Source organism: Saccoglossus kowalevskii, chromosome 22 (genome assembly GCF_978046115.1).
Source record: "Saccoglossus kowalevskii chromosome 22, keSacKowa6.1, whole genome shotgun sequence".
Taxonomy (NCBI): Eukaryota; Metazoa; Hemichordata; class Enteropneusta; family Harrimaniidae; genus Saccoglossus; species Saccoglossus kowalevskii.
Window position 1 is genome coordinate 10,301,968 of NC_140662.1, and position 26,913 is coordinate 10,328,880.

Genomic DNA, 26,913 nt, shown 5'->3' on the forward strand with positions numbered 1-26,913 from the left:
TTTCCAACACGTGTGTGTGTGTTATCATTGTTATAATTTCAATATCATATTTTATATAGATCGCCTTTGCAACATGTATTCATTCTCATCATTAGGAATATGTTTGCAGCCATCAATATATGTTTAATTTAAAGCCATTAATATGTTCAGGGGTGGACTTTAGTTTAAATGAAATTGCTGGGCTTTACACAATCCGTGAGAAATGCCTACCAGAATGAATGACATTGTCGTGAGTAGACAAGTTGGTCAAATTAGAAGTGGTAATGTAATTTAAAACTCAAATACGTTAATTTATCAGATAAGAATAACAATATCAACAAATAGTAATTTTAGGCACATATGTCCAATAAATTTACTCAGTTGATTTGCAGAGACACATTTGATGCAAAGGTGGGAACATTTTTTCTCTTCGGTTGTTGCCATGTTAACGGCGTGACAGGAATTTTTTCAGATTATTCTATCAAGTAGCGTGCAGATGTGACCTGCCAGTCAAGCTTGATATGTGGACTGACGTATTGAATATGGGAGCAATCCTGGCGGATTGCCAACAAAACAGAATAATAATAATCGAAGTTACAAGCGTATTATTCCTTTTTGTCTAAAAGTGACAACGTGCTCACAGTGAAATATATCAACTTTATCTCGTGCTCACCGCAGAGCAAAAATTTCGAAAACACAAAACGAGTTTCTGGAATTTATTACACGAAACAATACCAACAAAAGATTACAATGTACATGTCAATACAGGACTCACTTAATTATAGTCATAATATATGCTTAAAGCAGGCAAGATGCAAGTTCCGTCATGTTTGGATGTTCAATCAGCATGTCGGGAAATGGTATTTTTTCCGTCATAATACTTAATGTATCAGTAGCAGCCAGAGAATGAGAATCAGAACTCGATAGTGGGAAATTTGTACGGCATCATCAGGTACGTAGTTATGAACGGTTTTATCTGATACCCCGATCTGAGCTTTAAACTGATCAATCGCACACAGAAAGATATTTGTTCGTGGTTTTGACCAAATTACTCACATTTTTGAAACACGTTAATCAACAGAACGGTAAAAATCAGCTTCATTTTTTCCCCCAATCATATATGTCACGATGTTTCTCAGAGCTGTAATATTTCTACCCTGCAGTCTATACCGCGGCCAAAATGTCATTTTCCCATCATCTACGCATTGTGGGCAGGATATTATTTATTACGCTAATAATTATTTGCCTTTTCGTTGAACCCCGGTGAACAACGTACGTTATATACTTTCCAACGACGCAAAATGGCTCTATTGTTTAATCCCCAATTTAGTATAAACACCTCAATATCAGCAAATCCCCTCGACTTGGTCATTTTGAGCCGACTTCCAGAGGGATAGTCGGTACTCTATGCCATGTATCCATCATTTTCAGAATAAAGCACCACAATACTACCCTTTGACCGTCAATTTCGATTCGGAATTCAGACAATACAGTAAATACAGCGAAATATTAGTATGTGGGTTGTGTTGTGTTATAACATACAGATGGAAGGGAGCCACGAGCGACTTGTTTCCAATGAAAACGTATAGCAAATTAAGTAATCGTCGTTATAGACACATGATTTACAAAAACGGGTTTCGAACGAGAGAATCCGCTTGTAACGGCTAGAAAAGTCGCTATACCTAACGGCATCTGCTGTTATATCGTGTGTCCATTGATAATAAGGTGAGTACGCGCATGCTATGTTCAGTTATTCATAAGCACACTCTCTAATGGAACGAGCGCGCTATAATGAAATGGCTTGAACTAGGTCTATTTGAGTTAAAGTGGACCTCCTCATTATCATAACTGCCGTTATGAGTAGGTTCAATTTCCGCCAACAGTAATAACGTGGTCAAACTATATCTACTTTTGTTTAAAGTGAACATCCTCATTATATCTACCGGGAGTACAATTCATTACAAATTGATATCGACATGGTTTTTGACCATTTATGAGTAGGATCAAACTAATGTAAATCTCATCCTATTTATTTGTAGAAATAATGGCTCGACTTATCGTCAAGAAAAAACTTCTTTTTCTTTTGGTTGTGTGTATAGCAACTACTGTATTGTTCGTTGCACGAATGCACGAACCTCATCTGCGACTACTAGAACATTCACTGACATCAAGTGTACATGGTGGTGATAGACGATCACTTCAACTGAGTGAACTCATCGATCTTGCACGAAGACAAAATATAGCTGTCAGTTATCCAAGTGGTCTGGTTCCGAATAACAATTTGTCAGTATTCCCGCCTGTCATACAGGGTGCGATGCTTCACATCAACGAGTCTAAACACTTTTAGTGAGTAGTTTTATTATTTAGTAATTCTACCTCTTACGTTGCTTATAAAAAAAACACACAACACAGAGATTAATCTCGGGCACCACGGAGCTATACTCACTGATTATAAATAGTCAGATCGAATATCTATAATACATATACCCACATAGTGATGAGATGAAATACATAAACTCTATAAATATCGAACATCACAAGCAAAATTCTAAAAAATAGAGTTTTAAATTCAAATTACATTATCCAGTGTAGATTGAAAATTGGTGTAAAATATAGACATATATATATATGTATTGCAAACACTCCACATTTCGTGTATGGATTCATACCTAAACAATCTACCATTTAAAAATGTGTTATATGAAATTTGTGTTTGTTTTGTTTTTTAGTAGATGTCTGCGACCATATATCCACACACGATAATATTGTCGGATAATATTGTTTTATCGAATCTAGAGTTCACGTGTTCTATATTTATTTTTCAGTGGTTCAGGACTTGAGAGCCAGCAGCCAGTAATTGAACCAACAGTTGTGACCAGGTCGTCTCCCAATGAGACGTGTCGGAGACATAACAACGTGGTATTTTTGAAGACACACAAAACAGGAAGTGACACCACATCTCAGATATTTGTACGTTTTGCTGACACACATAATTTGTCAATTGTCCTACCGACGGAGACATGGAATCTTGGGTGGCCTTCTACGGTTCGTGAAAAAAAATACATACATTCTAAAGACAATGCCAAGTTTAATATTTTGTGTTTGCATTGTGTGTATAATAGAAACGCCTTTGATAATATAATGGCAGATGGGACGAAGTATGTCACTATATTACGTAATCCATGGAATCAGTTCAAATCGGCATTCAATTATTTTGGATGGAGCAAGCTTGTTGAAAAAGAAAATGAAAATACTACACAATATTTAGAAAAGTTTCTTGAACATCCAGGACGTTTCTACAAATGGGAGAATGAGACGACCCGTGTATACATGAGGAATTTCATGTCGTTTGACTTAGGATTGCCTCCCACGCAATATGATGATGTAAACGCCATCATGACATTTGTAAAAATGAGAGAAAATGAATTCGACCTTGTGATGATTTTGGAATACTATGACGAATCCTTGATTCTCTTAAGACGAATGTTGTGCTGGAAATTGCGAGATATACTCTATATACCGATTAACGTTAGTAAAAAGACTACACATGTTCAACCGTATGCCGAACAGTTATATCGTCACTTCAGTCAGGCTGATTTCACCCTATACGAACACTTTAAGGAAATATTCCTACAACGTCTTAAAAAGTCGCCTTCACTATCTGAGGAAGTCACCTATTTCCGGCAGATAAACAGCGATTACAAACTGTTCTGTACACAAGCTGAGAGAAACAGTTCGATGAAATTTGAGGTAAACAAATCGGACTGGAATGATATGTTTCAAATCGATTCTTCCTACTGCACCAAATCAAGATTGCCAATCACAGCATACGTAAGCGAGTTAAAACAAAAACATTATGGTATAGACACAGTTAGAACAACACATCTATGGCGTATACCATGAAACAGTGCTCACCCAAACGTGTGAGAAGACAGTACCTAAGTTTACCCAAGGCCGTTAGATTCAATGAAACTCTTACCCTTGCATGTTAGCGTGTTATTTAATTGGCTGTACTAATTTTACTAACTGTTTTGGGAACATTAAACTGTTACATTGTGAGAATATATCATCTATATTATTGTGTCGCAACATTAATTATATTATTTGTTTGCTGTTATTGGAAATGTACTTTATTAAAGGTCAGAATTTGAAACTTAATTTGGGTGAGTGTGTCCCAAAACAAGTGGTAACCAATATAAAAGTTGTCATTACTTTGTGATAAGCTTGTTCCCAATTATAAACACTTGTTTATAATCTGTTAATGGCACATAACACATTATGATAATTGTTTTCAATTGAAACACGTATTGAAAAGTGTTTCTATCAAGAACATGTTAAAAATGTGGTTATTATCACAACACTTTTAAAAGTGAATTTATTACACATACACATTGTAAGGTGTTTAAACCAGGAACATGTATAAAAAGAGTTTATTGTCATAACACTTTTAAAAGTGATTATTCTAAACATACATGTTGTAACGTATTTCCACCAGGAACTAGTACAAATGTACATGTATAAATGTTTACTATCACCACTCTTTGAAAAGTGATTTCACTAGGCACAAATTTTGTAAAGGTTTTCACCAGAAATATGTATTGAAAAAAAGGTGTTTATCATCGCAACACTCTGAAAAGTAAAACACAAACTGAATATTGACAATTTAAAATGTGTTTACACTGATAAAATGGTAAATAATCATTAACATTATAATTTTTGAAAACAAAATATATAAAATGATGTGTTTCATGATGAAGCACTTTGCACTATTGTACAATGTTTCCACCAGAATATGCTTGAAAATATGTTTAATATCGCAGCACTTTGAAAAATACTTGCACGCAAAACACAAATTGAATTTTGACCAGCGATTATAATAGATTCTATTTCAAGCATGAACAAGCACTTTGCGCTATTGTACAACAATTATGACCCTCTTCCCATGTTCAACAAGATTCAAAGGTCAACATTTGAAACATAGTTTGGGTGAGTGTGTCCCAAAACAAGTGGTAACCAATCTAAAAGTATTCATTATTTCAAATTGAGATAAGCTTGTCCCAAATTTGGCACATAACACATTATAAATATTGTTTCCAATAGAAACACGTATTGAAAAATGTTTTTACCAAGAACATATGATTATTATCATAACACTTCTAAAAGTGAATTTATTAGACATACATTGTATAAAGTGTTTAAACCAGGAACATGTATAAAATAAGCTTATTATCACAACACTTTTACAAGTAATTATTCTAAACATATATTTTGTAAAGTATTTCCACCCGGAACATGTATAGACACAAATTGTGTAAAGGTTTCCACCAGAAATATTTACCATCGCAACACTCTGAAAAGTAAAACACAAACTGAATATATTGACAATTTAAAATGTGTTTACACTGAAAAAAAATCATTAACATTATCATTTTTGAAAACAAATGTATCAAATGATGTGTTTCATGATGAAGCACTTTGCACTATTGTACAGTGTTTCCACAAGAAATATGCTTAAAAAAGTGTTTAACATCGCAGCGCTTTGAAAAATACTTGCACGCAAAACACAAATTGAATTTTGACAAACGATTGTAACAGATTTTATTTTAAGCATGAACAAGCACTTTGCACTATTGTACTACAATCTTTATCTTATCATCTCATCTATCCTCCAGATGCCAAGTGGCACATAGGGCCTCCACCGAACGTCTCCATTCTGTCCTATCAGCTGCTGCAACTCTGGCTTCCCCCATGACTTCCATCCAGCCTTGTTTCTTTCCTTCTCTACAGTGCGTCGCCAAGTTTCCTTTTCCCTTCTGGTGCCCATGTCAATGCTGTGTTACAGATGCGTGTGGGTTCCTCCCTTAAGGTGTGCCCAATAAATTTCCATCTCCTCTTCATTACTGTAGTGCTCAATTTCTCCATCCCAGTCCTGGTTAGCAGTTCTTCATTCCTAACATGGTCTTGCCATTTTATCTTCATTATCCTCCTTAAACGCTTTGTTTGAAAAGTATTGAGTTTTCTTTCGTCGCCTTTTGTCATCTTCCAGGTTTCAGATCCATATAACAGCACTGACAACACCAATGATTTGTACAACTTGAGTTTTGTTGCTCTCTTGATTTTGTTACTGTTCCATATTTTATTAAGCCGCCTGAATGCATTTCTCCCCTTTGAAATTCTGTTTTCCATGTCTCCCATCCTCCTCCTGATTTTGTTAAGGTTGCACCCAGGTACGCAAATTCGTTGACATCATAACAGGCAATAAACAAATCACATAATCAATCAATTAATTATTTATTATATTCCTAATTATAATATGATCAGTGTGAATCTAGCCATCTGTTTAGCTGAAGTCAGGATTTATATCTGGCAATATATGACTCGGGCCCTGTTTGGTGAATAATTAATAAAACAAAAAGTGGATTAAAATATGATAAATATTGTCGTCTGCAAGTCATTAGCGGCAATTTCAGAACATAGTAATTATGTCAGACGACAAGCCTCAGATCAATTTTGATCTCCATTTCAAATGGAACCAGCTGGATGAAATTTACGCTATTGATGAAGAACTTCGTTTGGCACAAAATGGCGTGTGAAATTACTTAAATGTAAGAGTGATAAAAGTCAAAATTAAAAAAATAACATATCGTAACTATAGTTTGTACTGGCGAACGCCGCCATTATCGTTGTATGTAAACAATGCGTTGAACGTTTAACCTCATGATGACCCAATTTCCGTACTAAAATTATGTTTTGTTTTGTATAGTGTGGTGTTCTAAACGGAAAATCGACTCAGCCTTCGAAATGGTGGAAGTGCAAGAGCTGGCAAAAATATTGAAGCATTTTTATGTCGAGGTCAGGGCTAGGGACAAGAAAGAATACAGCGTAAGACGCTACGCTGGAATTTGAGCAGCAATCCATCGCCACATAACCAATGTTCCATTCAATCGCCCCATTAACATTATCAAAGATCGGGAATTCAAAACTCCAAATTATGTATTTATAGGGAAAGTAAAACGTTTAAAGCGGGAGGGGAAAGATAAAATCCAACACAAAATGGTTATCAGTGCGGGAGACATAAGTAAGATGTTTACCAGCAGACACTGTCCGACCGTGACCCGGTGTCCCTTTTACGTTTGGTGTGGTTTTATGTAGAGTTTTTATTTTGGTCTATTTGGAAGCAACCAAAAAACACCCCGGGGATTTTAAAAGGTGATTTTAAACGGATGTCCAAAACAAACTTCCCACTTTGTCCTTTTACGGCCATTCTAAATTATACAAGTAAGCTTCCCCCAAGCAATAATGCCTTTTTCCAGCGGCCTATTAGTAACTTTACAGGTAGGGAAACAACTTGGTATACAAACGCTCCTTTGGGTCACAATACTTTGGGGGAAATGATGAAAAAAATATCAGCGGCCGCAGAGTTGAGCATGCTGTACACTAACCACTGTGTGAGAGCAACCACTATAAAATCATTCAACAACGCTGGAATACCAACACGGATAATCATGAATTTAAGTGGCCATCAGAATGAAGGGAGTATCAGGGGTTACTGTCGCGACAGTTCTAGTGAACAAAAACGTCAGTGTAGTGACATTTTAATGTCAAACGTTAGTGGTAACAATGACCTTCCGATGACCCCAGTTCCAGCGTCGTTCGACCGTCAACATCGGGCATGGCTCAAGTACAGTGTCAGAGAAATATCTCCACAAGTGAAACGGTATGCTCAAGCTCAGTCGCCACAGAAAACCTGTTCAAAAACTGCAATTTCGGAGGCTCTGTATATGTGTATACTAGAAATTATATTTCCCCAAAACCAAACTAAAATCCTCGAAAACGACAACTTGAAAAATTTAAAACCGCCATGTTCAAATGTAACCACTCTTAACAAATGTTAATGTATTAATCCGCGATATGTATAATGTCGATTCATGTGTATTTTTTCCTGTTTTATAATTGTATAAACCTTTTCGATTTATTGACGATGTATTTTAAGTAATAAACTTGAACATTTGCAATTTTATAATAATCTGTTTTATCGTTTTCTGTTGGAATTACATGCCTGTGGGAACGTGTCTTGAAGTGATGTCTATTGAAAGAGTGTATGACGAGGCCCAAGAACGTGGTTATTCATCCCTCCCCACACTTCGTTTCGAAAAGATGCCGTATTCCCATTAAGTATTCAACGTTGTCATAATATAATAAGATTATAAACGGTACGCTCGGTGATTATTTTTCGCCAAATATGATAATTTTCTTCTGAAAGGTCTTATATCCGCTACCAAATACCCTCGCGTACCGTTTATAACAAATGTTTACTATCACCACTCTTTGAAAATTGATTCCACCATAAATATGTATTGAAAGGTGTTTATCATCGCAATACTCTGAAAGGTAAAACACTAACTGAATATTGACATTTTAAATGTCCTTACACTAATAAAATAGTAAAAAAACATTAACATTATCATTTTTGAAAACAAAATATACAGTATAAAACGATGTGTTTCCTGATGAAGCAATTTGCACTATTGTACAGTGTTTCCACCAGAAATGTGCTAGGAAACGTGTTTAACATCGCAGCACTTTGAAAAACACAAATTGAATTTTGACAAGCGATTGTAACAGATTTTATTTCAAGTATGAACAAGCACTTTTCACTATTGTACAGTAATCATAACACGCAATAAACAAATCACATAATCAATCAGTATTTATTCCTAAATATAAAGAGTTTGTTTGAATATAACATTAAAATGAGACATATATAGTTGTTGTAAACAAATATCGATCGCATGAAAAAGTATCCTCGACATCCAAACCTTTTGTGAAACTATAGATACAATACCCAATAATTGTGAATATTGACACTTATAGATAAATAAATAATGGTGAACTGAAACGAACAATAACAGCTTACAATACCCAATAATTGTGAATATTGACACTTATAGATAAATAAATAATGGTGAACTGAAACAATAACAGCTTTAAACTCTTTCGTCATTGACATAAACGAAAGTGCCCAGTATCTTCCCATTGTTGTCTTGAATGCAGTCTCTCCGGGCACATCAAATTCCTGGGGAAAAAAATAGTTGAACAAATAAAAAATTATTAATCAAACATGCTATCTAAAGAATTAAATTTACTCTACTGCAATCCTATTTTTACCCGATCATCGCTATGTTCATTCTATTCCATTCATCTTTCATTGTTCCAATGTTTTACTTGCTCATTTCCATCACAGCGTAAGTTACAGCGTGCCGTAATTTTGCGGTATTGCACTGGGTATATTCATCCTACCATATTGTAAGCGTGTTTTAATAATATAAATAAACATGGCAGCCCCCAAGGTTTGGATCGGACCTCATACGAAAAAGCTCGCTCAATCTGTTCTAAACTTTTTTGTATTTCGGCATTCTTGTGATGTATCATTGGAAGGAAAACATGTATAATAATAAGGTTAATACGAGGATATCGACAAATATGCACTCACATCGACCTTCGCTGTACTGTTTTCATGCATACTTTTTGCATCCTCCTAATAACCTCATATTATTGTTTCATTACACGTCTTATTATCAGAAGATACATGCACTGTAATTTGTAAATTATAAAAATAGTCAAAACTATGTCCAAATTCGAAATACATAGGTGTCAATAATGTATTGATTAACATAGTAACCTATTATGGTATAGTTCTCTGCGTTGATATTTGTTGCTGTACTGTGTCACATGTGGCCTGGCTATTTAAGACAAAATCAACATTGGTAAAATCACCATTGTACGTTTATATAATTTATTGTTCACGATCTATATGGGTAGATGTCTCAATATTGTCCAATCGAGCCAGGCGTTGTGTGTCACAGTTTTTTTTAACTTATAGAATAACTTATACTTGAATACTGACAAAAGACAAAACTTCCGTAATTGGCTTGAATACAGACTTTGTAGTGATCTCGGGGCTCGGTCATTTTGGGCCGACTCACAAAGTGAAAATGGGCACTCCATGCCATGTGTTCGTCATTTTCTGAATAAAGTTCCACAATACCATCCATCTACCGTTTGCCACGATTCGTATTTCTGACAATAGGTGAACGCATTGATGTCAGCGGGTGGCTTGTGTTATAACAGCATGTATTGAAACCATCAGCGAATTGTCTCTAATGAAATAAAAAAGATCGTTTAGCAAATCAAATTATCGAAATGAGAATCACTCAATATGTGCACCTCATGGATTTACAAAAAAACGGGTTTCAGACGAGCAAATCATCTCATAACCGTTGGTAAAGTCGCTAATTCTGACGGCCATTATATCGAATATCCAGTGATGGTCAGGTGAACATATCCCTACGCTGAATTGATCACATGACAGAATCACCTGATCGCTAATCCTACTCTCTAATGGAACGCGCTTCAATGGAATGGCTTCAGCTAATTTTATTTTGGTTAAAGTGAACCTCCTCATATGTGCCGGGAGTACAATTCATTGCAAATTGATATCGACATGGATTTTTTTCCATTTGTGAGTAGGACCAAACTAATGTAAATCTCATCCTATTTATTTGTAGAAATAATGGCTCGATTTTTCGTACAGAAAAGATTCCTTTTTTTTCTCGTTGCGTGTATAGCAACTACTGTCATGTTCGTTGCACGAATGCACGAACCTCATCTGCGACTACTGGAACATTCTCTGCTATCAAGTGCACATGGTGGTGATAGACGATCACTTCAACTTAGTGAACTCATCGATCTTGCACAAAGACAAAATATAGCTGTCAGTTATCCAAGTGGTCTGGTTCCGAATAACAATTTGTCAGTATTCCCGCCTGTCATACAGGGTGCGATGCTTCACATCAACAAGTCGAAACACTTTTAGTGAGTAGTTTTATTATTTAGTAATTCTGCCTCTTACGTTGCTTATATATCGCACAATTGGCGAAGATAGTGAAAGTGGTGTCTTCATACGTTACCATGATTCTAAGCATACTATAGTAATAGTTAAACTACTAAAGGTTAACATTGTGGCCATGGCTTAGGTGAGTGTGGCAGAGTCTCTATGATATTGCCGGCATTTATTTGACTCTACGGATCCAAACCATACTGACTCAGCTGCCATAGATTGTTGATGTGCAGTTTGGATCGCCATATTCTGGGTTGGCGAGTTAATGTAATAATCAAAACAATGTCCTGAAAGTCGAAATTCTGAGGGGAGTAGACGTACAAACATATATTGCATTTATCGTCGACCCTATTCTAACTTGTCAACACTAGGAAGACCCAAACAATGTAATAAAATGTGTGTCTCATGTGTTGTTCAACCAAACTCTGGGGAAGGTGTGTGGTTTTGCGCAGCAAACTATCTACGCCTGTCTCTGTGCGCTTGGAACACCATCAGGCAATCCATAGTACGGGTTGATTGTAACGTTGTAGCGAATTGTAATGTTTTGAGAGAATTCTTTATAATTTAACGTACTATCATTTATTTTATTTTAAGAGTAAACGTATTTTTTGTCGTCTTTATATGTTGGTACATCGTGACATCAACGTCGCACAGCGTGCACAGTTCGTAGCTCAGTAACACAATATCGTCTCAATACACACCCGACAATATCGTTTGCATAAATCCAGGTTTCTCCTAACTAAAATAGGAACACAAAAAGCCTGTGTATCACACAAAATATTCTGATTAGATTTAATCAAATACAATAATCTTAAACAAGATTTTTGATAGAACGAAACAGCAAATCACGTCGCACGGTGGCGCTGGTCACTCATATGAGACTCATAAGACGAATAGTTCCAGACTCGACTACTATGACATGCATCATAATTCTCACATTATAATTAAGGCCAGACTTTTATTATCCCTTGTTTGGCGAACCCGCCGAATGAACAGGAGCTGAAAATGAAACAAAAATAAAATTTTATTTCAGCGTAATTTCTCGCCCCCGCCGACTAAAAAATGCTAAAACAATATTATTTTTATCTTCATTTTTTTACCGCCCGCCGCATACCAAATCCAAGTTGCATTTTCGTGGGAGTATCATGATCAAAGTACCGAAGTCTCGCGAAGATGAGAAACAAGGTTATACATTGAATACAATTTTATTTCATTTCTTCTATCAATGATCTCACTTACAATTCTTTGAGAATGACACAAATCTAATGGAAAAAAAGAATAAATTTTATTTTTTTTCCGCCCTCCTCAAAAAAATTGCCTTATAAAAACTCGAGAAACATAGAATAAAAAAGTCTGGCCTAATTTAAATAAAAGTTCAGCTATTGAAATACAGGTAATATATAACTGTTTCAAAAATAACCAGTAGAAGATGCATCATTACCGATTTTGGCATTCCCTATTTTGTTCACAGTAAGTTCTATTTCATGAGTGTATGATCATCACCGGCGAAAATCAAATTATGTGACGCTATGGTCTAAATTATTCATAATATTATGTATTCCAAGAAAAGGCAATTATTAATATTTTTTCTTAAAAAAATATTTTTCTTCCGTACGCAGTATAGCAGAAAATGGATGTCTGGACCATCTCTAGAGGGCGCTATATTACATGTTGCTATACACATATATGTAAAAGAAATTTTAATTATCCGAAATTTTAAATACAAGAACTTGATTGTCAGAGTGTCAGAGTGTCAGAGACTAGTGCACTTGACCTTGGCAGTTGATGCGTTGAGGTTTTCTTTTATTTCAAGTTAGTTAATACTAAAACTTAATCAAATAACGAAAACATAATTACCTAACTGCAAATTACAGTTGTAGATGTAACATGTTGCAATATATACAATGCATATAATACATAGTGGTTACTAATTACATTACTAATTATAGCAATAATTGCTGTTGCAATTTTTTTTATAAAAATATTATTGTCCAAGATATCTCAAATGAAATAATTACTTTTTCGGAACAATAAACTTAATTCTGATTATGCATAAAATTGACTATGAAAAGTATCAGCGATTCATAGTTCATTTCAAAATATCTATAACAATATACATGCTTTTTGTAGAATACTTAAGGAGTACTTCCTGATTTGAAGGCTCCTCGTGCGTCATTTACGATATTCTATATACATAATCATCATCATCATCATCATCCTGTAGTTCAAATGGCTCATTTGCCTGAACATCATGAAACGGAAAGTGGGTAAGTATGTTTCTTCTATGGCTTTAAGTATGTGTCCAAGAACGTGTAACAGAAACACATTTGTTCTACTATATCTACACCTGGAAGACATGTTTGCATTTAATAGTTTAATTCTGTGGTCGTATTTATCGAACATTTGGTGTTTTCCCTCATTAGTTAAGTGACGACATTATGATGAATTTGAGAATTCTCTGCTGGTCAATAGTGGTCATTGCAGTACCGAGGGTTCAGCCGATCGAAGAAGCAAACAATACAAGTCTGTACATTTTGGGCTTGTTCCCTTTTGATACACCAATATGGGCTGGTGGTCAGTCATATCTACCGGCGACTCAAATGGCACTGCAGCACATCAATGCAAGAGACGATATACTTCCCGGATATGAGCTCAAAATGATGTGGAGAGATAGTAAGGTAGGTTTGATCAGGACAGTTTAGGTCCGTGATTTAATATATATCGTATGTAATTAAACCAGTCATCGGAGTTTGATATCACACTAGGATATTGCCGCCTTATCTCAGCTAGTTTCGAGTTCCCCGGGCGTGTTCTATGGTTACTAAGTTACTAAGCGTACTCGCGACAAAAACAAGAAAAGAGGGGGTCGATTTTTTATAACGAAACAAATTCTTGTATGTATGTCAACATGTTATAAATTATAAATTATATTGTAGCCGTTTTATTGTATGTATATGAATAAAACGCACGTTTTATACATTTTTCTGAAATTATCTGAATTTACAAAAGTTACATATAATTCAGAATCATGATGCTCAGAACAAGAATAAATCTGGCTCTATTTGCGTAACATCGCGTAATTCTTCCGACCGGAAGTGAATCAACGCGATTCTTTCGCGCTAGCAATAAAAACAAATGGACTGCAAAAACGTCCACGAACCGCTTAATTAGTTTATGTAACCATACAACAAAAATGCATTCATGTTACTATTACTTCGCCGCTAACTTATCAAATTCAACTTTTCATCAATAATACGTACTCAGTAATGATACTATCAACTCAAAATCACCGTACAGGGACAGCCTGCTGCGGGAAACACAAAAGCGATGTCAATAATATTCCGTGTGTCGTATTGTTTTTCAATATTCTGCAAGACATAATTATACGTAGTTTATGTAACCCGTTTTTATAAAGCACTAGCTTATGTTATCGCCAAGACCAGGTTTTGTTTGAAATTAGCGTGCATTTGTCATTTTTTTTAAACCCGTACTGTACCATGCAGTACCAACATGCAGTACGAAACACTTACCCTTAAAAGGACTTTGATAGTATACGAACATTATTCGCACTGTTGCTGTTTTAGTAACTATAGATACTATTTCCTGTACTTAATATTGATTTAATAGTTTCTACGTCTTCAAGTGACGCGATTTGTTGAAAAAAGGTCAATTCATTTGGGAACAAGCTAAACTCAGATTTGTGAGTTTTTTAACCGGCTTATTCAACACTATCGTGAAATGTACGACCGTTTTTATCAGTTGTAGTATTTAGTTTGGTTTAACATTGGTCTATGGTAACATTTGGAACGGAGAACGTGCGGGTTTCAAACAATCTGCTTTGTGAAGAGAAAATTACAACTTTGCGGTTAGAATGAGTCTATAACCACATACACGCTTGGAACTGAATGCAAACGTGTCTAAAATATTCTTTTCCATAATGGCAACGCAGTAAAAAAAAGCTCTACAATGCTAAGGCGCCGACTAAGTAAACAATATTGCAGGGAGATGGCATAGTTGGATGTTGCCAATCCAAATTTGCATACGTATACATATGGATTGGCGTCAGAAAAAATCAACCACAAAAAACATTATCGGAAAGATAAATATGAACGCAAAATGCAATACACATGTGCAAGCGAGTGCGATTTGTATACTGTAAATTATTTTTTATTTTCACTTGGAATTTATTTTTTCTCAAGGGGAAATAAAATTTGTTCTTGTAGTTTACATTCAACTCAATCGCCAAAAGTATGTATTAAGTAATTTACAGTGTGACTGAAATATGTATCGACATCATGTACAATGCGCTCAAACATAATTACTGACATGTTCCTTGCAAGATGTTACAGCTGTGAACATGAACTTATAATTCACGGACAAAAGCAAATAAGCCGATATTTGTTAATTAAACAACATGCAGTCGCGCTGAATTTTGATTCCCAGCTCTCTGTATATTACTGTGCATTTTTGAATTATTAAAATTATTACTTCAAAGTATACAAAGAAAGTGAAATATAAATGAGAAATTTCAAGCTCTGTGTTGATGTAAATTTAAGTAATGCCAGTGTCTACGTGTACATATATATACCGCTCCTTTTATTGTTAAAAGTTCTACGTGGTCTGACCTTCATTTTTTAAGAAGAGTAGTTTGGTTGCAGCCAAGGACGTGAACTCGCAGCTAACATATCGACAATTTCCTGAATTATGTTCGCTTTTACTGGTTGAACCAAAAACGCAAATGGTGTTTTTGTCGCGGCTATAATAGATGTTCTATGCCCCCGGATATCAAAGACAAGATTATTCTTCATTAAGTAACATCTGCCCATATTTTAGCGCGACGTAAGCGTGAAAATATACTTGCGATTGTTGGTGCTCCAACATTATACATTTCCTGATACATAATCGCTCGTCGAGCAAGCAAGTCACAAAAGGCGTCTGCGGCGTCTTCAAAAAAATTGAATAGGGAGTTATCAAAGGGTGTTCCTTAAATGTTCAATTATATTACCAATTTTTAAAAAAATGCTTGCATAGATTTTTTTCAATAACTCGATAGATTCATTGTAGAATGCCTGCCTATGTATGTTATGTTAACGAATTTAGAGACACCGTTCTTCAGCATGGACGACCAATAGTCGGTTCTCCGTCATAATTAAACCTTGTACGAATGCATTTTTTGTATATTCGCAAGACGTACGTAGGTTTGTGATTGGAATTTTATCAAGAACCAGAACCAGATAGTTTGGAAATGGCGGATTGAATCGCCCTTATATTGTGGACTTTCAAATCCGTGATTGCAGTGTTTAATTATGTGCTTTTAAAAACTATACGACTTACATTTTGTAAGTTTGAGACACTTGCAACTTTAATTTTATGTGAAAAAATAGTCTTTTCAAGTTTATAGGATGTTGTAACTGTAGTCATCTTCTTATTCGTCGTATTTATTATATCTATACTAGTTTATATATATATATATATATATATATATATATATATATATATATATATATATATATATATATATATATATATATATATATATATATATATATATATATATATATATATATATATATATATATATATATATATATATATATATATATATATATATATATATATATACCATTTGCCAGCCACCGAACAGACCCATAGCTTTTCTTGCACTCAAATACCCAAACTGGGCTCCCATTTTTCAAAACCGAAGAAAAGGGTGAATTCTATGATTTCTACGAGTTTGTCTTGTTCACATTTCTCTTAATATGTGCATCAAATAGCTAATTGTACTCTACTATTATTCTTCATTACGATTCGCTTTTCTTTTACGAGATCCACTTAGTTCATGAAATATAACGATAATTAATATTAGTAATTGACATAATTTAATTTTAATTTCATTGATTTCCATCGTCACGTAATACTCCAATCAGAAAAGACAATAGGTCGTTGTGTAGAAGGTCACATCGTTTTTGCGTATGTATTATCCGGAAATTACGACCCTTTGGCATTCTCATTGTTAACATATGATGAATTCATTATGAAAATAATATAAATAAAAATGGGTCCAGAATTAAACCCTGTAAAATCTTTTATATAGCTTGAAACCATATGAAAATTAATTTGAATTCAAACTTTCTTTGAAATACTCAACTTTACAACCACACATCAAGCTTGTGAATTATTATATTGTGCGAAAAACAAATTTGCAAAGATCGAAATTTTTTTACAGTTACGTTACTAACATATAAACAGCCGACAAGCGAGATATGAACTCTCTACACGACGCCCTTCCAAGTAAGTAGACGCGCGTCCCGTTACGCTATAACGCACTGTCTCAGATTGCACGTAGTGAAGGCGTACTCAAAGTGATTAGATGGACGTGCGCAATTCGAATCTACGAAGACTCAAACAAGATGCAAAACATATTCTGTACACATATACAATGTGTTGGCTTCCGATGAGAGTAGTGATTGGTAACCGTCTGAAATGTTCTACTAATATTTCATACTTCTGTGTGGTTTAATAATTATTAAAAATTACATGCAAATTTAATCATCTTATCAATGAGAGCTTTCACGTTTGAACGCTGTTTTTTATGCATGTTTAATTTATGATACAGCTCTGACATTTAAAATTAAAAAACTCGCATACATACATTTCGTTATGTAACGTGTTAACTTTTTTATTTTAAGAACTGTTAACAGCAAGTTAGACTCGGGCACCACTGGAGCCATTCCTGACCGAATTTCCAAACCATTATGTATTTTTTTATATACAGCTTATATCTCTACTCAGTGTGGTTTCTATAACATATTTATGCTATATAGTAGCAATATTTGGTAATTGTTTTTTTCTAAATAATTATTCAAATAGCTAAATGTTTCGGGCAATGGCTCTGCAATAGTATATGAAAATATGTGGAAATAAAAACGTAACATAAGAAGGTAAGAACACAAATAACTTCAGAATTGAAATCTCCAACAGATTCTATAATGGTACGCTTTCTGGGTAGCAAGTAAAAGGGAATAAATTGAACAGTTTGTTAATTCCTTGTGGTTATTTGATCAATGCGAAAGATAGTTTCCTCCTCGACGGGGCGTTGGTTATTGTTTCCACTGACAAAACATGCACGAAACTAGACATATCCGTAATATTATCCCTCTCGAGCGTATATGTCCGTCTAGAGGAAATGGTTCTGAGAGGTTATTATTTCCTTTAATAGAAGCTTTTACAGGTTCAAAAGGTCGTATTGGGTAGCTCATTTTGATCTAAGTCATACATGTTTATTCATGTCTTTGACGTATTGTTGGAGATTTCGAGATATATAAAAGCAGGATTTTAAGTTAGATACATATATAATGGAAACAGTGCTACATCTTGCAGTCGTAATCAATTATTGCAGCTAATTGAACTTGGTAATAATTTTATCTCGCTATACAATACACAAAAATACCCGAAATAGCCCTACTTTTTTTTGATATTTTCACGTGGGGCGACGGCGATTGCATGTCTATCTCAATTTAAACAACACAACATCCGTGGACTTTCATTGTTGAGTCATCTATCCAACCAAGTGTGTCAATATCATTTCGCAATTATTCCGTGTACGCCCGAGATTGTAGCGTTGATACGACTGTTCAGAGCCAGAAATTATTGTATGACTAAATTGTATATATATATATATATATAATTTTCTCACTGATTTGACTATGTTAAGTGAGGTAATTTTCAGTTGTTTTGCTTCATTCTTGTGAACTGTTTTGCCGATTGTTATCACTTCTGTGTTTGGGGATTTGCAAATCGTCCTATGCGACCTTATGAAATAACAGGAAAAATGTAAATTGACTTCATTGTAAACAAGTATGCGATCTACGTTCTAATACTCTCGAGGCATTGACGGGACTGGTGCGGCCTTGATTTTTCAGCTTTCTTTTTTTTTACAAAACCCTCGCTGTTTTTACATAAAACTAATTTTTGTTCAAGATAACACCTCTATGTTTACTTAGTAATCACGTGATTTATTCGTGGTACATATCGCAGGCCAGGAACAAGGGCTTCAAGAAAATATATAATTTGTCATGCTTCAAACCACTTTTCCTCATGAAAAACGTTTTTACTTTTTATAGCATGATAACCGCATTCTTAATGATCGATGGCCGGGTGTGTTATTGTAACCTTCTAGGGGTTCCGGTGTTTATGAAAGCAGTATAGTACTTTCGTTTCGTATCATCCATTAAAAAATAGTGCTGAAAATTAAATTTTGTTCACATTTCTCACAATGAGACTAGTTCCACGTTTCGTCATTAGCTGATTAAAGATTGGGGGGTCATGGTACCGATTTAAAGAATATGTTGTTCCATACTTAGTCCCGGGGGTCATGGTTCGGTGTAATACTTCCGTGTAGGATAAATGTTTTTATCATGATAAATTTAATTGTATTACCAGGAATGTTGTATTATTAGATTACAATGTAATTTTGATGAATATCTGCGACACACTAGACAGGATTTTTTTTCTGTTTCGCGAAATTTTATTTTTATATGGACACTGCACTACGCTTATGCCAATTTCCGGTGTTTATATTGCTAATGGCAACATGAGTCATCAGCGCGTCGATGAAGAACTATATTCTGTCTTGGGACTTTAGAACAACAGGACCTCAAGACCAACTGTTCAATTCATTTCGAGAGCGTTTACATAATATTATGGTATATTTAGGGTGTGAGCAGAATTTATGGCAGGGGTGGGGTGAGTAATTATTTTGTTTTACTTTTTTTTGCAACCACCGCCCCCAACATGCTGCATAAAAATGGCACCCCCCCCCCACCAATCACCTATTATTTCCATGACCCCCCTCAAATACCCATTTTTTCAATATGTTTACATTCCGTAGAGAATACATACATCATATCTGTGATAATGCATTTACAATGATATGTGGCCATATTAAATACTTAAATATGTTGAGATACACGTGAATCCCTCATGGGGTGTTTCGTCCATGATGTTGGAAAAGCACAGAGAGTCTGTCAAAAAGTAAGTACATTCTCCCAAGATATCACAGCCTTGCAATTGAAGTTAAAGAACAGAAATGCCCAATTATGTGACGACAACCACAATCCCAAACCGTGGGCCAACAGCGAAATTTGTTATATTGAGAAGAGATTAGATACCCTTGAGAGACGGTTGAAAACAGTGTCAAGTCGAGAAAATGACATAACCCACACTCTTCAACAACTGACGTCTCGCTTCCATAACACTCGTGTTGCCTCAACAGAACGAGTACGAACAAAACGTAGAAAGAAAGAAGACAAAAGGAGGAATACCAGAAGAAAGGAAAATATGTTAGTGGTTGATACATACATCTCTGATATGGGAGAAAAAGTTGTTAAATCCAAATATGGACATAAACCAGATACTGTTATTAGTACTAATAAAATTGCTATACAGAAGCTGTTGCCAAGGAAACACATCAATGGTCTAATTTACTTGCGAAACATCAAAAATGATGCATTTGAGGGCCCTGATAATAATGATAACCTGATTCCAATTACAAGCCCATCAGAAAAAGAATCTGAATAATATTGTTACAAACACCGTCTCCTGTAATACCATGAGAGTTTAATAGAGTGGGTGTTGCATTGGGGGGAATTGCGTGGCTTGATTAAAGTATGTTGTACTTTGGGGACAAGAAAAACATTGATATAGCAAAGTATATTGAATACAATAAGTGGTACCAGAAGACATGCATACAGTTTGTTAAATCAAGGTGCTAGTTTCTTTGCTTTAAAACATTTTTTATTCATTATTTAATATGCCCACATTTCCTCTGTTGCAACCTTTAATACATATTTACAAACAAGGGTTACATATACATATAAAATACTTTTTTTTGTAGTTGTTTCCACCATAAAAATTCACACCGTGTTTTGGTCAAACCACATGTATACTTATAATGTTGGTCTATGTTTTATTTATTATACTAGTACATTTACAAGTATGTTTTGGGTTTTTTTAAGTAACAAAGTGAATCAAATATGACAAATATTGTTATACGTTGTCGTGTTTTTAAAATTTCATGATCCCTGACAGCAGTCGTAAAATTTCAAAGCAAACCACCCGCACCGCCACCCACCCACCCACCCCCGAGCCACCCATCATTTTTTTGTGAACCCCCATTTTCTCAACACCCCCCCCTCCCCTCTGCCATAAATTCTATTCACACCCTTAGTGTACTCATTCTGGAGATGTTTTGTGTTCTGCTTTACTTAACAGCTTTTATCTATCCGCCATGTTAAAACACGAATATAGAATATTGCTCTATTGTTTCGTATATGCCACAAGGAACCGTGTACAGTACAATATTTCGTTAGTCATATATAATAGTAAAATCCCGGGAAAATATTAATTTTCATGATAAATCACTATGTAGTTAAATAAAATTGTGCATCCTTTTCAGTCACTCCCAATAAGGTGTTAATGGCTGACACATATAATAGTTCTTTCATAACTTACTCTCGAATAAGAAAATTATAACATTCGGAGAAGTGCCAAAATACAACGAAGGCAACATAATAGCATGCATATTGCAATGTATTGCTTCCCGTCATATATTTTTACTGTGTATAAGGAGTCAACCGCTATTGTCTCGAACACAGTAAACGATGCATCACTCATGACTAGCCTCACAACAGTTAGCACGTACAAGAAACGGTAAAGATGTTATTATGTTATTCTTGTAAAACAACTATCACAACAGCCATTTGTCGTTATTTTTTTGTTATCTTTGTTTTTTGTTTTTGGAATGTGAGTAAAGTTGTCTAAATCATACGTCATGTTTCCATCAGTTATGAAGCCACGCATAATAATATAATTTTTGTAAAAACAGAATAAACTCTTTTGTGCTACAATTGTAACTTACTTAGTGTCAGACAATATGTGTCACAGCATGTGTCAATTCATGTCTAGTGTGACGGCGGTAGCGCTGTTGATGCGATGTTCAGACTGTTGGACAGCGAACCAGTAAAGATAGCCATACTTGGACCAGCATGCTCCACGGCGTCACAGGCAACGGGTCAAGTGGCATGGCACAGGAATTTAGTACAGGTATTGTAAGAGTTCGTTATTGATCTGTTGACACGAATATTAATTCGCTCAATGCTAGCTTATCGTTATTTTAAAAACGAGGCAAGAGACACAGTGTCACGATAATATTATATCATTGGTTTCATGTAATTTTAGATGTCTTACTCCGCGGCTGCTCCATCGCTGTCCGACAAAACAACTTACCCTTACTTTAGCCGAATCAAGCCGCCAGACACGTTTCAGAACACGGCACGATTAGCGTTACTGCAACATTATGATTGGAAAAGAGTTGGTGCTATAACAGATGGGGCCGACATTTGGTCAACAGTATGTACCTATGTTAATACGATTTATACAACAGCTGTGTTAGTTTAGATAATTTTAAAAAAATCTACTTCTAAGTTTTTTTTTTCGTTTTTTTAAATAATTCATTCATAAAATTAATTGAGTCATTGATGGCTTCGTTTTGAAAGAGATTACAAATGGTTAGAATCACTCACATTTGTGTATCAACTTTAGATGCCTAATGGAAAATTTGGGAAGAAACTTAAATATTGGGACGCCGCACACGTTTTGTTGAATGTAAAATAACTATCGTTTTCACGTGAAAGTGTAAATCAACTAAACGCGATAAAAAGAACAAGTAAACTTATCCGATTTTTTTCCAAAGAAGTTGCCCGGGAGTGCGTTGTTATATTACGTTAATTACATAAATAAATACGCAATATTATTCATGTGTTTATTCTTTCTTTCATTCGACCTTCCCGAGAATCTAAACGACAATTCGTGTATTGGAAAATGTTGCGCAGTGAATGTAACGCTTTCACGTCACGTGATCATGTTGATAGCTTTGTTTTAATTCGATTTGGATTGATAATGTATTGAGATATGTTTACACAGAAATCGAATTAAACAATCTTGAGTGTTGTGATTATTGTTCATGGTAAATAATTATTTAAACATCGAAATAAATGTTATTTATTTCAACGAATATTATTAAGTTGACATTAGTTTAGAATTAGTTTACCGCGTCAACAGCTTTGAACAACAAATGCACTGTCGAGATGTTGATTTTTTAAACAAAATGATTTCAACACCGTTCACTATTTTTAACGAATTTTGAAACATCCTTCACCAAAACACAAAAAGAGCAATTATTCATTTGTTCTATTATATGGGAAAAGCTGTTCAATTCATTTTTTCTCTTAAGTTTACAACGAATGATTAAATATTGCATTCTCTGACAAATTCAGACTCTCGTTAACAGGGCAGTTAATTATATCATTATAATAAATTTCGGGGAAAAAATACTTTTATTCAGTTGTTTATGGTTAGCATATTTTCTGCTGGTCTCATGGTTTGATGTATTATATTTTATTTGCGAGTTCACTTAAATGTTCAAAGAAATATTTATTTTGTCAAGCCACAACGTTCTTTGAAGCATTGTTTTATCTTTTGCTCAGGTGACCAACGATATGATTGGTAAAATGAGAGAGTATGGCATGGAGATTGCAAGTTCCGAACGTTTTTATGAAAACCCAAGTGTTCAGATGCAAAACATGAAGGTAAAATAATTCAATGTTAAAGTATCATGATGCGTATGTTCCCTATCAACGTCCTGGGGCATTATCGTGTGTCTTGTTCAATATGTCAAGCTCCACCAAAGGCTATATATTCTTCTTCTATATATTCACCAATTCCTGTGTACAAAGAGCTTACCAAAACAGTCTGCCGAGGAAGCAATTGAAAAGTTCTGTGATAATTGAAGGTATTGTTGTTTATAGGCCAAGATTTCCCGGGAAAGTATGGTAATGACTCAAATGCTTCTAACCTAACAAAACGCGCCCTTTAGCGACAAAGCTAGTCATCGATATGAATGGCGTAAGAGTCGTTTCGGTCGTAATGTCGCCATTGTTATCACAAAACATACTATATTCAGATTAATAGTATATAGCCAAAATGTAACGTTTTAAATAAACGAGATTGGTCACGTGCACCTACGTCATTTTGACGTCACAGCATCGCTTCATCCTGGAGGGTGCGGCTTTTCATGATGGGAAGATGTATCGCATTTACCGTATCTTGTGTTTAAATATACTTGTATTGCCAGAATAAAGATGTGCGTATTATTGTTGGAAACTTTTATACACCGACCGCCATGATGGTCTTCTGTGAGGTGAGTATATGAGTAAATACTGGAACGAATGTCGTACTATGAGGGGCACATATTACCCCGCCTTGACCTGTGTGACGTATGGAAGTTCTCAAGAGTCATGTGGTGTATTCTGCGGCTGTACCGTATTTCCGCGTGTGAAAACAAACTTCATATACAAACTTCTAGACGAGTTTCCTGCTATCATTACATATAGTCTTAGATTCTGCAAGGAAAGTCGTGACAATGCTATTACAAATGTCCATATAAGGTTATGGTTGTTTTAAACTCCAATGATTGGTTAACCGGGCGTTCCATTTTATTGATACGTATACGTACACGTGCGCTCACCACACTGATTGCTGCAGTGCCGACCAATCAACGCAGCAATTTAAGATGTGTATACATTAAAAATAATGCAATACACAATATATTTGTTCTTTTTTAAAAGTAATTGAACATCAATATCAAAGAGTAAATGTGAAGTTTGAATGTCGCCGGAAACAAGCAACTAGAAATCATTTGCTATCAATACGGATTTTTCATTTATTTTTAGACAACTTTCTGATTTGGTGAATGGTAAAAACGCTACTCTGATTGATTCCAAATTTGGAGATGCTCTACACTGTTGACTGTTTGTTTTTTATGTTGCTCTGTATGGCTTCAGATTGCGAAGAAGTCTCGTTCGGCACATTTGCTTTGAATATATAGAAATTGTTTTTTTTATTTTCTGCGTGTTGACCCTTTCAAAGCCGTACGTGATCGTGTTAGGAAAAACTGTATTTGACCTCAGCTAAATTTAGTAGGAGTTGAATCCATCAGCGTTTATGTAACAACAAGTCGCACAATGTTAAATTTTAACCAGTAGATTTAGCAAAACCATACGTGACTTTGCGTTCGATCTCCCATGGAAACGCTTCACAACACGTGATTCCGCGTTCTATTTACCATAAAAATGCACGGAGCACGCGCCGTTGTGTTTGGTCTCAATCTACAGTGAGTACAATGGTATATTTAGAATACTGCCGAAGGTGTATAATTGAGAGGCGACGGCTTAATAAATTAAACTTGACCGAGGAAGTTGCTCAACAACTGGAGGGCGCGCTCGTTCGTAGTTTCTTCACTGCACGCGTGGTCACCGTACCATGCGCATCCAGAATATACATCAAGCGATTGAAAGTTTCCATGACAACTGATATGTCACGTGATAACTATTTTTTACGATCATTGGTCTAGTTATTCACGCTTAATTTATCAAACTCGTGATGTCATTATGGTGCCGACCAATGGTGTATATTTTTCACGTTAAGTCGTGATGCTAATTCGTGGTGTCCGTTCTTGATGTCAAGTTGTGGTGTCAATTGTATTGCAATTTTCTTCGATTAAAACAAGACACTAAATCAAACACATCTAAGCATATTTAGCAGTGATTGTACTAAAAAAAAGTTGTTGAAGATGTTCAAATATGATCCAACACAAACTCAATTTAGTTAAAAAAAATGACTTTCAATGAAAATTCACCAGATCTATATTTCTTCGTAAACGGAAATTTGATGAGACTGAAAAAAAAACAGAAAGTGTTCCACACTTGGTTATTATTGTTAATTTACAGGCATATAAACTTGGAATGTATGGTGCCAAATACGTGTGGGTGGTACAAGGATGGTACACTTCAACTATGATTGACAGTTCCTTGAGCCAGGGAAACCTTGAATGCACCAGGGAGCAAATATACGAAGTCATGGAGGTACGTAACCATTCCCTGAATGTTTTTTTGTGTGTGTGTGTGTGTGTGTGTGTGTGTGTGCGTGTGTGTGTGTGTGTGTGTGTGTGTGTTTGTGTACAAACATTATTTGTCACATGACCAATACAATTTATATCATGGCAAACAAAGTTTAAATATGCAAACAAATCTAGTTGTAAGTTTCAGATTTATGCTGTATGCTAAGCCACAGTCGTCTATAGAGTGACTGTGGCTAAGCTATGAATCCATATGTGCAATGTAAACAGAGGCGGCGGCACGACATTTTGCATGGAGGGCGAGATCTGCTCACCGGAAACATTTTGAAATCTAGACCCTCTGAAACGCGAGTTCCTGCATTTTGAGGGGCAAGACAGGCATTCCTCTTCAACTGTTCCTCTTCAATAACTACGAGAAATTAGCATAATTGTGGTAAATGATCACATCGCTATCCACGGTAAACAGTCTCCTCTTCGGCATTGCCCAGACGAACATTCGTAAGCTCCAACTCGTTCAAAATACTGCGGCACGCCTCATCACAAGGACCAAGAAATTTGACCATATCACTGAAGTTCTTTACAACTTACACTGGCTTCCTGTTCAACAACGCATTAATTTCAAGATCATGTTAATCGCCTTTCGTGCAATTCACAACACCCTACCATCATACATTTGTGAACTGTTTGCATCTTACAAACCTACCCGCAGTCTACGCTCCACTAATAATCTTCTCCTAAACGTTCCGAAAATTAATACTAAATCTTACGGTCAACGCGCCATCTGCCATGTTGCACCTGCCTTATGGAATGAACTACCTTTACATATCAAACTATCTGACAATATTTACATTTTTAAGAAGAAACTTAAAACTCATCTTTTTAAACAGACTTTTGAAACTCAGTAGTTTTTCTTTGTTGTTGCTATTAATGTTTTATTCATGATTTAATATTTTTATTTATTTTTTGTCTTGTAAAGCGCCTATGAACATTTATTTTGGATATATGGCGCTATATAAGTGCATACTTATTATTATTATTAACTATTTTCTGTCAAATATCC

At 35.2% G+C, this 26,913-nt stretch overlaps 3 protein-coding genes across 3 annotated transcripts in view; 2 read left to right on the forward strand and 1 right to left on the reverse strand.

Annotated features, from left to right (window-relative positions):
- Positions 1-2,023: 2,023 nt before the first annotated feature.
- Positions 2,024-3,882, forward strand: LOC102803630 (galactose-3-O-sulfotransferase 2-like). The gene is made up of 2 exons (XM_006823177.1): positions 2,024-2,325; positions 2,805-3,882. Exons 1-2 carry the CDS (start codon positions 2,024-2,026, stop codon positions 3,880-3,882), a joined length of 1,380 nt encoding a protein of 459 aa, XP_006823240.1.
- A 1,878-nt stretch (positions 3,883-5,760) lies between these two features.
- On the reverse strand, positions 5,761-6,174 carry LOC146728976 (uncharacterized). Its single transcript, XM_085495720.1, has one exon. It carries the CDS (start codon positions 6,172-6,174, stop codon positions 5,761-5,763), a length of 414 nt encoding a protein of 137 aa, XP_085351846.1.
- A 606-nt stretch (positions 6,175-6,780) lies between these two features.
- The window catches only part of LOC144362635 (gamma-aminobutyric acid type B receptor subunit 2-like), a 31,972-nt gene continuing 11,839 nt past the window's right edge, over positions 6,781-26,913 (forward strand). Inside the window, exons 1-7 of the mRNA XM_078013743.2 lie at positions 6,781-6,861; positions 13,303-13,557; positions 21,845-21,982; positions 22,118-22,288; positions 23,425-23,526; positions 24,072-24,137; positions 25,726-25,860. Of these exons, the coding sequence (XP_077869869.2) occupies positions 6,781-6,861; positions 13,303-13,557; positions 21,845-21,982; positions 22,118-22,288; positions 23,425-23,526; positions 24,072-24,137; positions 25,726-25,860 (948 nt within the window). The remainder of the gene's footprint in view (positions 6,862-13,302; positions 13,558-21,844; positions 21,983-22,117; positions 22,289-23,424; positions 23,527-24,071; positions 24,138-25,725; positions 25,861-26,913) is intronic.

Bases quoted from the DNA above. Each gene is read 5' to 3' on its own strand.
- LOC146728976 (XM_085495720.1), bottom strand. From the start codon at position 6,174: ATGGGAGACATGGAAAACAGAATTTCAAAGGGGAGAAATGCATTCAGG.
- LOC102803630 (XM_006823177.1), top strand. From the start codon at position 2,024: ATGGCTCGACTTATCGTCAAGAAAAAACTTCTTTTTCTTTTGGTTGTG. The intron at 2,326-2,804 runs GTGAGTAGTTTT...TTTATTTTTCAG, and splicing joins AACGAGTCTAAACACTTTTA to TGGTTCAGGACTTGAGAGCC.